At 37.3% G+C, this 16,182-nt stretch overlaps 1 protein-coding gene across 4 annotated transcripts in view; it reads left to right on the top strand.

The window, feature by feature from the left end:
• Nucleotides 1-16,182, top strand: part of Rnf180 (ring finger protein 180) — a 166,503-nt gene that overhangs the window by 134,489 nt on the left and 15,832 nt on the right. For all 4 annotated transcript variants that reach the window (XM_029557855.1, XM_017795285.2, XM_008856273.3 and 1 more), the window contains exon 7: nucleotides 2,478-2,603. In XM_029557855.1, coding sequence (XP_029413715.1) covers nucleotides 2,478-2,603 — 126 coding nt within the window. The remainder of the gene's footprint in view (nucleotides 1-2,477; nucleotides 2,604-16,182) is intronic.

The following is a 16,182-nucleotide window of genomic DNA, read 5'->3' as shown; positions in this document are numbered from 1 at the left end:
ACTAGAGATAAAGCAGGAAGTGGGTACAAAAAACAGCTTAGTGGCTTGTGGATGGTCCTATAGTGACAAAGCACTAAACCCAGCTCTTTTGACCCAGCAATAAATGCAGCAAGGGCTTCCAAATCCTCTTATGTCCAAAGGTCTCTCTGCTCAAATTTAGTAAATTAAACCATCCAAAGCTATTATTGTTGTAAGATTATGTTGTAGGCATATAGGTGAATATATGATAATTTTCATCCACCTTGCAAATCTCAGTAATGACTCTATTCCTAGTTTTCTCCACTTAACTATTTCATTAAATTGTTTTAAAAGTTTCGTTGATTGTTTAAAGTTATACCAAGTTCATTAAAGACAGGAAATGGAATATCATAGGCACCGTTACTCCTTTTACTTCCCACATCTACTCCCTAGAAAAAGCTTCTGGCCAGTAATCAAAACTGAAGGAATTGGGAGATTTTTGTATTTTTTGATCTGTTGCAAGAGAGTTTAACTATATTTCCAAATAAGTTTTCAAATAAGAGACAGTGTGTGATGGCATCTTTGTTTACTGCATCAACATTTTATAATATGGCTAAAAGATTCCCAGAAGAGGGAGAAAAGGAAAGGAAATGGAGAAAAGTAATAATTCTTGAGTTATAAGCTCTTCCACTAAGTTTATATTGTCCCTAACAAGAAATCTTTTTAAAATTTTTATTATTTTTTTATGTTTCAACTTTCTAGAATTTTTAATTTTTTTTTAAATTTAATAACAACATGATAACCACAGAAGCAGCATTTCATTATTTTATGTGTATGAGTATATTGCCTACATGTGTGTAAGTGTACCTGTGTTGTGCAGTGCCTACAGAGGTCAGAAGAGGATGTCAGAGCCCCTGGAACTGCAGTTATAGATGGTTGTTAGCCACCATGTGGGTGCTGGTTACTGAACCTGGCAGCCAGTGTTCTTAACTCTTGAGCCATCTCTCCAGCCCCAGCCTAACACAGAGTTTTTATTGACCTTCCACCTTCTAAATCTGTTTATAAGGATTTAGAATTTTGTGTTATTTTCACTAATGCTCGGATATTTAATTTCTCAGAAAATTATGCAAATTACAGTCAACCCTTAAAGGTAAATACTGCAAGAAGATCATTTATATTTTAAACAAATGTGTTTGGAGTCATTTGATGACTTCTTTAATCCTTTCCATCAGTATGAATGGTGCCTATGATGGTAAGGTGATGATGATGATCCCTTTAAAATAGGTGATATTGCCTTAACTGTCTTGACTTGAGGAGTTGTTTATGGACAGTGTGGACTTTGCTAGAACATCTGTATGTTACTGCAAAAACTAGCACAAGAATATCCAACCTGAAAGCAGTTAACTATTAAACTCATAAAGGACAGGGGATGCAGTATCTATAACAACCCCAGCTTAAATAAGTGTACAGACTAAAAATACCTCTTTTTTTTCTAACTTGTACGTTTGAATTATTGGCTCATAGGTATGAGCTCATAGGCTCATAGGAATGGGGCTGGAGTTACAATTTTAATACATAGCCTCACTTGCCTAGTCTATTTTTTACATTGTTCTTTTGTTGTTATTGTAAACTTTTGAATTGGTTTTTCCTTTGAATTTCTTAAGACTCAATCCAAGGCAAAGATTAGAAGAGAGGGCAGGGAATTTAATGGACGTAATGGTAGGTTGAAGCTCAGCCGTAGAGGTATGAAGGAACCTGAAGAGGCTCTAAGTGCTAAATATGAACAGGGGCTGACTGATGGAGAGGCTGCTTTGCTTCGGAAATTAGTAACCCTGTGCTCTCCTCTCCCAGAAGAGCTTTGCATTGGGCAGTGTGATTCTGATTATACCTGCCTTTCTGTAGCTCTGATTGAGACTGTCTGGTACATGAAGGGAAGGCCATGCACAGCCTCTGATTGGCCTGTGGGTACTTCAAATGAATATTCCCTTTTTAGCTCACTAGCAAAGCTTTTGAAACATTGAGGACTTGTTTTACTTTTTTAAAACTCTCAAAGCTATAGCATTACACTCAGTATGTGTTCAACCCATCAAACATAGAATAAAACACATCATGGAGGAAAAAGCTCTAAACAGAATTTCCTTTTCACATCACCCCTGTGCCTTGACTGCACTCTAGCTGTGCTATTGCTGCAGTCCTAACACACAGCTCTTTGAGTCTACCTGTTTATTTCCACTTTTGAGAGTCAAGCAGACTGTTGTACTTGCCATTCCATTCCTGCTTAGCATAGTTACTGACACAGGAGCTGCTCAATAAACATATATTCTATGCCTAAGCATATCAGAGGTGCATCAGAGATGAATTTTCGTGACTCATATTTGAGGTTTTAAAATTGTTTTTGTACTCACAGACTTAAAGAGATCTAAACTTGCTAGCAAATACTATGGCAATCATTGTGCCATATTCTTGTCATTTTATTAAAGTTAATGTTTAAAATGCTGCTTTCTTTTGTTTTACTCTAGAACTGAACAATGCCACAAAGACATTCTTTACTAAAGAATATTTGAAAATAAAACAAAGCTTTCAGAAATCCAGCTCTGCAAAATGGCCTTTACCAAGCTGCAGAAAAGGGTTCCATCTTTTTGGAGGTAAGGAAACTAATACCAAAATCATATAGTCATGTAACTTAATCCAAGTATATTCTTACAGCCTACTTCTTTCTACTTTGGAAATGTTAGTTGAAATATATTTCTTTTTTGATCAATAGTAGAATGTTGGTAATGATCTCTTTGCCGAAATCTGTAAGGGTACATATGAAGATTATACATTAAAAGTAAGTTTGAGAGAAACCGTAAGTAACTTTACCTGGGAAGAGAAATAGAGAGAAGATCAGCAGGGCTAAGTTACAGTTCTGGAGCAAGAAATTCTGGTGTGCATAGTCCAGTAGAGTGACTGCATATTACTGTAATTCATTGCAGTTTTCAGAAACCTTGGGGGAAAAGTTTTGCATCTTTTTACTGTAAAATAATGACAAATATTTGGGGTGAAAATACATTTAACCAACTTAAATATTATATAATATATACTTATTTTAAAGCGTAACATGGCACTCCATTAATACGTGTAACTTTGTTTTATCTATCACTTAAAATACATTTACTTTAAAATGATAAAAATTAATTGACTTTTCCAAAATACGAGATTGACAAAATACGTATGTGGTAAAAGCATGGCACACTTCTAGAAGATTAATGATTCATTTAGTATCGTTCATTTAGTGCTCATTTTAATTCATTTAGTGCTCATTTTATCCAGTTTTCATATCTTGAAGTTGTGCCTTAAGTTCAGGACAAGTAGAAAGGGACAGAGCTTGTGCATATAGTGTCACAGAGATGCACAGTAGCCTGAGAATACTAGTTTCTCAGTTCAGGTCTAGGTAGGTGATAACTTCAGGGATATCATAGCTCTTTTTGCTTATTTTCAGATCTATACAATAGAAATGCTTTGTTCTGCCATATGTAATTGATATGGATATTATAAATGTCAAATAAGCTAATGTGAAAACACATTGTAAATGATAGTTAATTGTGCTATATGAAGAACCATCAAAATCAAGGCACTGGCTAACACATTCAACTATGAGAATGTGTTACAATGTGATCATGCAATATGGACATGAAATATAATTTCATCTTTTAGAACTGCTGTTTGTTACGCCATGAACAACATGTAATTTTTTAATTTTTAAGAATATTTTTTATTGGTGATAGAGACATGGCTCAGTGGTTGTTCTTGCAGAAGATCCGGGTTCGAATCCCAGCACCCACATGGCAGCTAACAACTGTCTGTAACTCCAGTCCCAGGGGATCCAACAGCCTCTTCTGACCTCTGTAGGCATTGCACGACATGGTTGCACTTACCTACATGCGGCAGTACACGCATACACATAAATTAAAAATAATAAATAATTTTTTAAGTTTAAAAAAATATTTTTATTGATTTGAGAATTTCATACAATGTATTTTGAACATTTTCAGACCTCTCCTCATGCTCCACCTTACCTTACTAAATCACCCTAAGCCCCTGCTCCTAGTGACTTCATGTCCTCTACTATTATTCATCTTTTTTTAACCATTTGTGTGTATATTTACATTTGTATGTCTGGTGTACACATGTATATGAACATGTGAACGCACTCATCAGTTCTTGTGCAGATGCAGCCAAAGTCAGTGGCAGGTGTTCTCTGTTATTCTCCACCATATTTTTTGAGACAGGGTCTCTCAGTAAACTTGGAGCTTGCTGCTTTAGCTATACTTGGTGCCCAGTGAGGCCCTGGAATCTGTCTTCCCCCTCTCCCCACAACTGGGCTTATAGAGGCACGGTGCTGCATCTGGGTTTTTGCTTGGCTGCTGGGAATCCACATTCAGCTTCTCATGCTTGTATTTTACCCACTGAGCCCTGTGTTGACCACATATGATGTCATGAGGCCTGGTAGGAAAATTCCAGATATGGGAACCATGCTCTTCAGGGAACATGAAGAACTTCTACATATCAACAAGATTAACACAGCAGTGACAGATCTAAATCAGATTCATGCAGAATATGTATGCTTGAAGAAAAAAAATTAATTAGGCACAAAATCTCTTATATTTAAAGTGAGTACTTTAAGCACCAACTTTACAGTATTTTGAATAAAGAAAGTAGTTTAAGAATATTATGTAAACACAAACTTTTATAATATGGTTATCAACAAAAAATTTATTATCTGTACACTTAGTAAACATAGATTTAAAAACATTATACTTAGCCTAAAACATAATAGATAATCAAGTCTGAGAAAGTTCAGCATTATTTATAGTATTTCATACCAAGAAAGAGAACATGTATAACTTGTATTCTCTAGAAGATTCTCTTATATTTCTGCCTCCCCAAAACCTTTTTTTTTTTTTTGAGGCAGTATTCTTTTGTGGCCCAAGGTGGCCTTGAATTTGGAATTTTCTTGCTTTTGCCTCCTAAGTACTGGAATCACAGTTATGTACCATCACCCCAAGCTCTTATCCCAGAAGTTTAAAAGAATATCCTTGTGAAAGTAGCTCCACACTTTGCTTGATCTTATATTCTAGAGTCAGTCTGAGCCAGCAATTGAAATAGTTGCTTCTTTGTGATTTTGTCATAGTTTTGCTCCCCACATGAGTTCCACAGAACTTAATTTTTAATACATTTTTATGGAGAACGTTCAAAGCAGCTTTATTATATCACTCAACTTAAATGTTATTACCACTAATTAAACTGAGCTGTCTGCGTTGTCAATAGCCAACAAAGTAAAGCAACATGCCAAAAGGAGACAGCTAAACTGTTTTTTCAGTAGCATAACAAGAGTCTAAATCCAGAAGAAGTGCCCATTCCTCTTGTCTGTTTTTCCCCTATAGAATAGAGCTGTGGTCCAGCACCAGCTGGAAGAGAGACAAAGTGGGGCTTGGTTTTCTGTTGAAGAAGCCCTAGACAAGAGGCTCCACCAGTTTTAGGAACCCTGGAGTCAAATGGAGTGAGCAGGGGAAGGAATAGAAGGGGAAGGCACTAGGCAGTCATGTGGTGGGGGAGGTATCTTAGGCATCTCCTACAGTCTCCTGAACCACGCTCTTGCCCAAGGCCTCAGATAAAAAAACCTGGGAATGAAGTAGCAGGGGCTGTGAATGTAAATGCCTGTGGGAACACATGGGCAACTGGGCCTGAAACCTGCCTGCCACTCACTGCAGACAGTAATGCACTCCTGGACACCAATCCCATTTATCAGCATGCAATTGGTATGGTTTCCAGTCATGTTGTTATTCTCTAAGAAATCATTGATGTATGTCTGTGTGCTGTTATATAGCATACACACACACACACACACACACACACACACAAACTGAGAGATTTTATTAAACTGTTTTTGTTGGGCTGGAGAGATGGCTCAGTGGTTAAGAGTACTGCCTCCTCTTGTAGAGGACCCAGGTTCAATTCCCAGCACCCACATGGTGGCTAACAAAGGTCCATAACTCCAGTTCTATGGGAATTTGACACACTCTTCTGACCTTCATGGGCACTGCGTGACATGGCTGCACTTACACACATGCAGGCAATACATTCATACACTAACAATAAAACTAATAAGTAAATTTTTTTATTTAAAATGTTTTTGCCTTAAAAATATAAAGAGGCTCCCTGTTGATTTTTTCCCTAAATATACTCAAGTGAAGGTTATGAAAAACAAAAAGTTGAAATTTAAAATTCTATACTCTAATTTTGTTGGTTGTAATTAAAACATGCAGCTGAAATGCAGTATCTGAGATGCAAGGTGACATTCATTGATTTCTCAGGAAGATCTAGAGAATTGTGTTATTTGGTCATTAGCTTTTCTGAAGGTGTTAGATTGGATCTGTAAGTTTAAACATGTTCAGTATAAAGCAAAAAATACCCACATGGAAAAGAATGCTTGTCTGTAATAGAAACTGAAACAGCACATGCTCAGGGAGACAGGAGCTTGAATAGAGCCCAGAAGTCCCCTTCTCAAAAGTTAGAGGGAAACCAGAGAAGTTTAAAAGTGTGCTATAGACTTGGTACTGCCTTGCAGCTGAAAAGCACATTAGCCTTTATGTCTCCTGTAAACTGCAACAATTTTATCCATGGGATAACGTTATCAAGGTTGTACTACTTCTGAAGGGTCTTTTTCTTTTGACAAACCAGGTTCTCTTTTAGCCAGATTTTTACTTACAGTTGAAATTTTATTTCAGAAGCTAATCCCTTGGGAAGTTCTACATTATCTTAAACTACTTTGAAAACAAGTAGTTAGATGAGATCCCACTCGCAGCTCAAATTCTGATGGTTTAGAGAGGCTGCATAGCAAAACTTCCCTAGTCACTTGGTAAACAGCCTCACCTGTCACACACACCGATGGACTTGTAGAACTGTTCATCTCATGGAGTGACAGGGAGGTCAGCACGTCCATTTTAACCATGTTACCAGACAGATTTCTGCACTGAATTGAAATCTGCCTCATAATTTATTTCATTGTTTCAAGTCTGTTTTAGTGTGACGTTGTTCTACATGACCCCTCAGACACACAAACTCATATAATAGCCTTATGGCCTTTTATCTACGCAGTGAAAATCCAGAGTCCTTCAGCAGTCCCCAAGGGTTTAAGGAGCCTAGTTGCTAATTTCAGAGATACAAGGAAAACTAGAAAGTATGTCAGCTGGATACTGCTAAAATAAACTGACCACACAATGGCTGGAGATGGTAAGATGAGTGATTATTGCAGTAAAGCCCTGAGACGGGATGCAAAGCTGAGCTAGTGCACATTTTCCTAGGTTATTTCCATTTCTTTTCACAGTTCTCAGTATTATTCTGATATTGGGCCACTGAATGCATGGTCTATTTCTAAAGCTAAATAGTTCAGCTAGACAGTAGATTCAAAATTAAAATGCCTTTTGCTTCTATATTAACCTTATGATATACATCTATTGTAATACAAATATATAATCCAAATATCATAACTGTTATTTTTTAAAATCCCCAACAGGGTTTTATATGTCAGTCTATGTCTTGTTTCTCTTCTTCCTGCCCTTCCTGTTTTATCTCCAGCACTAGACACAGCACCTACTGCTCATGAAGTCCACCCGAGTCACTGTTCCCATTTGTAGAATTTCCTAATTCCATTTGAAGTTGCATATTGGTAGAAAATGTTGCCTTCAGTTTAAAACAATTACACATAAGGCATATTGTGCATACCTGTGGCACACATTGAAAATCTACTGACTGATCATAGAACCTCTGAAATAAACACAGAAAACCAATTCTTTTGATGGCAAAAAGTAACACCGTCCTTGGCCCAGAGCTCACAGCTGTAATACTGTGTTCCAATACAAATTCTTTCCCTATCTACCAAGCAAAATAGGCATCAGGGGAAAGAGTCAAATGTAGAATAAGATTCCTAATACTAGAAAGCAGATTATTAAACCTTTGGTGAATAAAAACTAGAAAGGAAGTGAAGGAGTTCAGTATATCCAAACTCAAACCTGACTGATGATATCTAATAAGCAATGTTATTTGACTTTACATGAACTTCATAAAAATTCAGGAGTTTTAAAATTTGACCAGCGGGTGACTGCCTTGTTGCAGAAATGAATTGTATGTGTACTTATTGTGACATCCTGGAAAACTGACCTTCTTGGAGGTGGACCTTAAGTGTGTTGGGTATGTTAAGGAGGGAATAGAAAATGGAAAAAAAATCCTTTTCTGGGAGAACTTGAAGCAGCTTTACCCCATTCTGCAATAATGGGGTGTAGAGTACCTTTCTGTGTGATGGCAGGTACTCAACCCTGTCACACAGAGACAAGGAGTACAGAAGTACTCTGAGGATACAACTGGGTCTGTGCAGTCACTGCTGGTTTTTCTTAGTATTGTCTGAAACTTTTATCCCAAATTATTAGAACATTTAATGAAAAGTGACAACAGATCTCTTGTGTGACATAGACCTATTACATGTTTGAGACAGAGTGTTAAGAGGATGCTGTGCTGTCCTCTACTGCTTCAGCACCGGAAGCATGGCAATTACATTTGTTCCTCAGGAACAGAAATGAAATCGGCAGGTAAGACCATATTATAGAGGTCCATGGCACCAGATTCTGAACACAAAACAGAGGAAGCAACTAAGGACCCTGAGGAATAGCAAGGACAGAAATTAAACTTCTTGCTCCCAACAACAACAGCCATGGAATTTTCTGCTTCTGAGTAGGATATGATAGGGGTGTCAAGCCATCATTCTCAGTGCCAGTGTCTAGGAAAGTGATAAATTCAAAAACTTCATAAATAAGTCAGAGGGCTGTGCCATTCAGAAATAGTAGATGGATAAAAATTCTGATATATTGAGATATCACCACCCCCAGAAAAGCTAAGGTTGCTGACCATGTGCCTCACTGGGTATATTTTCTGAGTCTATGAATCATCTGCAGTTCATTCTTGCCACAGGTTGAGAACTTTGTAGTGGGGAGAGAAATCAGCAGATGTTTTGATAACCACGTGTGTTGATGTGTCAGATAGAAAGAGTATTCCAAACATAGGGCCAGCTTCCCCACAGTACATATGCTGAGAGCCAGGACAGCTCAGCAGGCTGAAGAGGCGGCTCAGAAAGACAAAATGAATCCTCCAGTTTCATAAGGAATCAAATCATTCTATAATGAGAGACCATCAGTATATGCACAGCAGGAATCCTCCTTAAAACATTTCCCATATTGTAAACCTGTGAAGAATGGAGAGCTAAAGAGCTGCATCGACCTCTGAAAAGCACAACTTTCAAATTAAAGGAGCCAAAGACTGTTAAGCCATTCACCAAACAACCCAGAGACCCATGCTTAGAAAGTGGTCAGGACATGAAAACAGAATATATAAAACAGAAAACTGCTGTCCCGTAGTGAATTCCATTGTGCTTTGGAGACAAAGCTGCAGTAGAGGAATAAAGCTGGAGTAAACATGGTATATGTCAGCCCACAAGGCCTTTGAAGTCTGACACTGACTCAGTCTAATGAAGCATCTTAACTTTAAACCCAACTGTGCCTATTAATTAGTGGACCAAGTTATGAGCCTTCGCTCTATGTCTGCCTAACCAAGAAGAACCCAGTCCTCTGTGGAAAGAGAAAAGTAATACCAACTTCAATATCCAGGAATCCCTCTTACAATAAAAATAAAGCATGCAAAGAGTTAGAAGACGGTGACTACCATTAGAGAAAGTACAAAATAGAAACAGATCGCTACATTACCTAGATGTTGGAATTAGCCAACCAGCACTTTAAAATAACTTCTGGGAAATTAATTCTTCCTTTCTGTTGGAACCATCATCTTCCAGGAATTTGCCAAAATGATAAGTACAAAGAGAAAAATTAGAGAATCCATTATTTGTTTTCTCTGCTTTTAGAAAACAAGTTATTCTTCTGGCCACATTACATGCACATCTGCCAGTTTGGTGATATTGAAGGCATCAAGAAAATAAGGACTGCTAAAAGGAATGTCCTACAAATTTTACCATAGTAACACTAGAGATCTATACTATTATCCAGCATGCTGTTGGCATTGTTGTAAACAAGTAAGACTTTGGGCAAGAGCAAGAGTTTGTTTTTGAGCAAACAGAGAACTTGGTACAAGCTGATATAGCTCCCTAGAGCACATAGTAGAAAGTGAACAGAACAAGGAAGCCAGATAGACAGGTATAAGGCTCAGCTGAAGCAATGGCCTCCTCCACCTAGAGTAGCGTACTTCATGAAAACCAGTGGAAGAAGCCTGAGCTCCTAAATGTATTCTCTATGAATTCCTAGCATAGTAAGTGCAAAAATTAATAGTTAGAAGACCTCTAGACTAGAACTCAGGGAAAATAAAGAAAATATGAACACATTACATAAAAGAGATGGAAATGGTAATAGAAAATGAAAGCTGGGGCTGGAGAGAGGGCTTGGTAGGTAAAAATCTCTTACTACTCCAAAGGACCTGGGTTCATTCCCAAAACTTACATGATGGCTCACAACCATCTATAACTCCAGCTCCAGAGGATCTTATAACCTCTTCCAGCCTCAGCAGGCACTAGGCACACACGTAGTGAACATACATATATGCAGGAGAATAGTCATACACATGAATTAAAAAGAAATCTTTGTAAAAAGAAGAAAATGAGAGCTATAAAAAACTGTTAAGACAGACATTCTGGAACTACAGTGCAAGTCTACATTCAGAATCTATTAGATAGATTAAAGAGCAGAGTGGGTGATACACGACGTGTTGGTTATGTAGAGAATCCCTGAAGGAGATGAAAAAGAAAAAATATCTGACAAACTCATTGTCAAGAATTTTCCAAGCCAGGTGAAAGATATAAACCCTTATGGTTAGGGATTATTAGAAATAAAATTGTACCTAAGGAAATCATAGTTAATGTGCTGAAACCTAAAGATAAAAGATCTTAAAAGCATTTAAAAAAATAGTGTTATTGTCAAAAAAGGAAGGCAGTTTGACTCTGAGCAGAAAAAGAGGTCAAGAAGACAATGAAATGACATCTTTAATGTATCTGCTAATGTAGAGTTCTTTACATAGCAAAAATGTCCAAGGTAAGAAAAAAAGGTAGTTTCAGGCATCCAGTAGACCTAGAATCAACTGCAAATTGTTTTTAGAGCAAAAGAAAAGGACTTCAGCTGGAAGCAGAGAGCTTCAGCAAGAAGAATGCCAGAAAGAGTAACTACATGGTTGAGTATGTGAGTAAATGTTATCTGTTTAACATCAACAGTAGTAATGTCTGATGAGTCTTAACATGAAACATGAATTATAATGTAGCAAAGGCGGTAAATGAAGTTAAACTGCTGTAATGTTCTCACAGCGTTTGAAAAGTGGTAAAAGTGCTCATTTAACATAAGCTGTCCAAGTTGCATAATTACTCACTAGAGTAGCTACTAAAATAAAAATGAAAAAATGTATACAACTTGCTTATCTGTATATCCTCTTCCCAAACCTATAACTCCAATCTAATCACAGGTTAAAGGCACTCTACAAAATAGCTGACCAATATTCCTCAGAACTATTAAGGTCATTAAAAACAAGGAAAGGCTGAGAAACTGCCATAGGCAATAGAGCTGAAGAGACACACTAAGTATAATGCACCATCTGAGATTAGAAGGTCACAACAGAAAAGAATATAGTATTACACTAGTAGATACTAGATATAGACTTAATAGCATTCTAATGCTGGCTCATTAATTGTGGTGTACAGCACCGTAGTGTGAGGTGCTAGTAATAAGGAAAACACAGCCATGGGATATATAGGAACTCTGTGACCTTGTACCTTTCTTCCATGTAAAACTACTCAAAATTTAAAATTCATTAGAAACACCTAATATGGAGAAAATGGAATTAAAGTCTACTTGAATAATTCATAGGAAAACAAAAGAAAAGGGAATGAAGTCAGATACAACAAATAAAAACAAATATTTGTATTCACATTTAAAAAGATAAAAGCCAACTAAAATGCTACTTATAAGAGACAATATTTAAATTTTAAAGTACAAAAAGGTTAAATGTAAGAGAACAGAAAAAAGAAACAGAGAGAGAGAGAGAGAGAGAGAGAGAGAGATCTTTCACCCAGGGAGAAGAATGACTAATCTGAAAGGCTGAAGCATATCATTCATGAGACAGAAGTTTCTGGCTTAGATCTCTATGTTCAGTCTGCATTGAGGTGACATTGCCTTCTGTTTTATATAGTGAAGTACACTGAATACCCTGCATGCCCTTTCTGAACCTGAAAAGAGCTGTTTTAAAGCCAAGTCCCTGTTCTCATTCTTTTCTGCCTGCCTGTCATAGATTTCAGTGATGAAAAACTGGCATCCTTCTGAACTCTGCATTATCCATGTAATTGAATTAAGAGGACTGAGACCTCAGTGTGTAGTCTAGTGCTCCTCTTACTCTGGATGTGGATTCCAAGATGTAGACTAGAGAAGAAGCAACAAGCTTCTCATTCCCCAAGCTCATTTACCAGAAGCCTTGCATCTGTGGACCTAGTGATTGCCTGTACTGAAGAACAATGCTTGTGTCTCTTTTGGCTACCAAGCTACTCTAGAGTCTAGCTTACAAGGTGCCACGTATTGTTAGGAAGCAGTGAAAGCTCTGACATCAGGTACACCACATTTCCCATCTCAAGGGCAAATCTTTGATAGGGAGAACCTTTCCTGATAATGGAACTTAAATTTCTGTATCAGTTCCTTGATCCTGACAACAGCCTCCCACTGAGAAATATGACTGTCTTCTGCAGGGGCACCCCTTGGCTCCATGCATAGTTTTATCGCAGGGTATTATAATAACTTCATTATTTCTGCAAGGAGAAAGTAATATGATAGGGAGATACTAAGTAAAATGAATTTAAAATGTCTTTATTAATAATAGAAGAGATAGAGTCTATAATTTCTTCATAGTTATTAGTGAAAAATCTCAAGATTAGTTAGTGATTTGGAAATTAGAATTTCTTTCTAAAGCCTTGATTATTTCCAACCAGTAATACTTCTACAACATGTCATGACACTTGCAAAAATGAGTACCTTATAAATAATTTGCTTTCCTTCATCAAAAACTGGGTAATTCTATCATTCATGTTATTGCCAAAAGCCCACTTTTGTTCATAGGCCATTATTTTGAATATATTTGACTATATATTATAAACTGATTTTATAACCAAGAAAATTCTAAATTATAAAAGGAATTTTAACTTATTTTCTTGTAGGATATGATTATATTTGTGTAGTTAAAATATTTTTTGTCTTTTTGAGACAGGGTCTCTCTGTAGCCCCAGCTGTCCCAGAACTCACTATGTAGACCAGGCTGGCCTCGAGTTAAAATATTTTTAAATGGCATAAAATGACCAGTTTCTAGGAAATCAGTTAGCAATCATTTTTTTTCTTAGTAAAAGTAAAATATAAACTGCTCAAACTCATTCCAGTCAATGACACAAATCAAGAAGCAAAGAACTCCCAGGATTAAAAAAAAAATCGACATTCATAATCTCAAGCCAGAACCTCAGGAATTGAGCTTCCTCAAACAAAACAATCACAAAATAGACCACTAATGTGAAACAGAGTTTGTAATATCATCTTGGAAGATTCCAAACTCCTCAACTAACTTTGAGAATTGGGGAAAAAAATTATTTAATTTGTGTGTGTGCTTGTTTGTGCAAGTGCACTTGTGTGTATAAGTGTACATGCATGTATGTGCATGTGTATGAGGGAAAAATCTCAGATATCCTTCCTTAGGAGCTGCCAACCCTTTAAAAATTTTTATTTGTTTATTTTATGTGTATGAGTGTTTTTCTGCATGTACATAAGTGCATCCATGTCATGTAGAGCCTGTGGAAATCAGAAGAGGGTGTCTGATCCCCTAGAATTGGAGTTATTACAGTTGTTAGCCACCATGTCGGTGCTGGGAACCAAACCTGGCTCCTCTGTAAGAGTAGCCAGTGCTCTTAATCACTGAGCCATCTCTCCAGCACCCCTCCTCTTTTTTTGAAACAAGGTCTCTCATTAGGACCTGAGCCAGGGGCTCACCTAATTAACTAGGATGGTTGACCGACAAGCCCCAAGTATCTACCTCTGTCTCATGACCAACTCGCTACATGGGTGCTAGAGATCACATGCACCCATATAGCAAGGATTTTAAAAACTGAGCTGTTTTCCCAGCCCCAATATTGACTTTTTAGTTGTTTTGCTTTGTGTTTCACATAAGGGAACTGAATAGCTAACAGTTGTTTTGTTTGTTGAAAAAAAAACTGATTATGTTTCTCTTCTTTCATACTTAGACCTTAAGTGAATCCTAGTGATTTAGGTATATATATCGGACCAATTAATTAAGAATCTCTGGAGATGTGTCCCAAACATCAGTATTACTTAAACTTCCCTGAGTTATTCCAATGTGTAGGCAGAGTGCCAAAGTGTATATATATATATATATACACACACACACACACATACATACAAACAAGCAGGTAGGACTTGTAACTATATGGAAAAATAGAATTGTGGATGCAGAATGGAAGTGTACATTTAAAGATCCTTCTTTTTTAAGTCAATAACTTCCACACTGTAACATGCATGAATTACTATGCATGAAATTAATTGGAGCAAATGTAGTGCTGTGGGTTCATGATTGCAGTAACAATATTATGTCCAGAAGGTAGCAGAAGAGGGGCAAGAAAGAATTTAAGAGCCCAGTGATGGGGAGGGAGACTGTGAAATGCCCTGTTCAGGACAAAAGATTACTTTTTAATCCATAAGTAAAGAAGAACATGTTTTTTTGTTGTTGTTGTTTGGGGTGGGGGGTTGGGTTTTTTTTGTTTTTTAAAGGGGTCTTGGGGTAATCTCAGAAAAAGAAAAATAGTACCAAAGGAATGTGTTCCAAAGAAAAGGAAAGGACAATCCCAATTTCTTTCCTTTGGAGATGTGAGAAATACATTAATCTAAACAGAAGCTTGAACACCTAAGACTATTGTGCAGCTAACGGAGCTACAGTATGATTTACCATCATGGCATCAAATTCTCTTCCCTCCTGAGAGAGCTGCACACTCTCTGCAGTTCTAATATCTGAAAAAATAGACTTCATAGGAGGGATTTATGGTTGAGCAGGACCTTTGACTTATCTTCACATAGTCAGAACTGATAAAAGAAAGGAGCCAGGGGCTCCTCCCAAGCCCATGTGACCCCTGAGGAACAGATCCTCAAACGACCTTAAGAGTAAAAAGAAATTGGTTTATCTGGACCAACTGTATGGCCTTGAACACCCAAAAGGAAAGGATAACCAAAGATTAAAGGGGCCAATATAGTTTCTTAAGAGTCCATATGCATAGCTAAAGGCTACATAACAAGCAACAATGCCAGATAGGAGATACCTTCTCTTCAGTTGTTGGCCAGGGTGGCCAAAGGGACTCCCAGATAGTAACCCAGCATAGAACTGGGAAAATGAACAGCAGACCCCAATCTTATCTAAAGGAATATTGACAACTGATTATTGCTAGATGAGGAACAGCTGATCCTCCTAAAACAAAGACCTCTAGATAGGCTGACTGGATTCACCAGAAGGGCAAGTAGTGGGGAATGGCTGGGGGTGTCAACAACACAACAGACAGTAGGGATATCAGAGTATAAGGGCTCTAGTGGGGGGAGGGAGGCTATGGGAGGGTGCTATCTGGGAAGTGGGTGTATAGTCAAATGAGATGGTTTGGGATGTTCTGGGTGATATACACACAAAAATAATATATTTGAGGAGGAAGCATAAAAGTTTACATGATGTTAATTAGTAGAGGTGATGAGCATTGCCATTGAAATCTACCTGATGACTTTATAAACATACGCTATAGGCGCCAAGGATCTGAGTGCAAACGATTATGACTAGTAATAATCAGATACATACAGATTAGAGACGTATGTGCTAACATCTCAGTGTTAGTAGCAAAAACAATGAGTCTTTCTGTACGAAACAATATATTTTAGAATAAAGTGGAGATCTTTTTTGAGGGTTAAAAACTCAATTTTATGTCTTATAGGGCTTATACTGAGTTCAATATTGTATAACTGTATTAACTCAACTGTGAACCTAGAAACTTGCACCCCCTTGTGAAAGAGATGTACTCTTGCTCTGGAGTGTGCTACTGAATATATTAAATCTGTAGTGAAATGC

Source organism: Nannospalax galili, unplaced genomic scaffold (genome assembly GCF_000622305.1).
Source record: "Nannospalax galili isolate Female #2095 unplaced genomic scaffold, S.galili_v1.0 scaffold751, whole genome shotgun sequence".
Classification (NCBI taxonomy): Eukaryota; Metazoa; Chordata; class Mammalia; order Rodentia; family Spalacidae; genus Nannospalax; species Nannospalax galili.
Note: the sequence above shows the minus strand (reverse complement) of the source record. Positions and strands in the feature narration are given on the sequence as shown.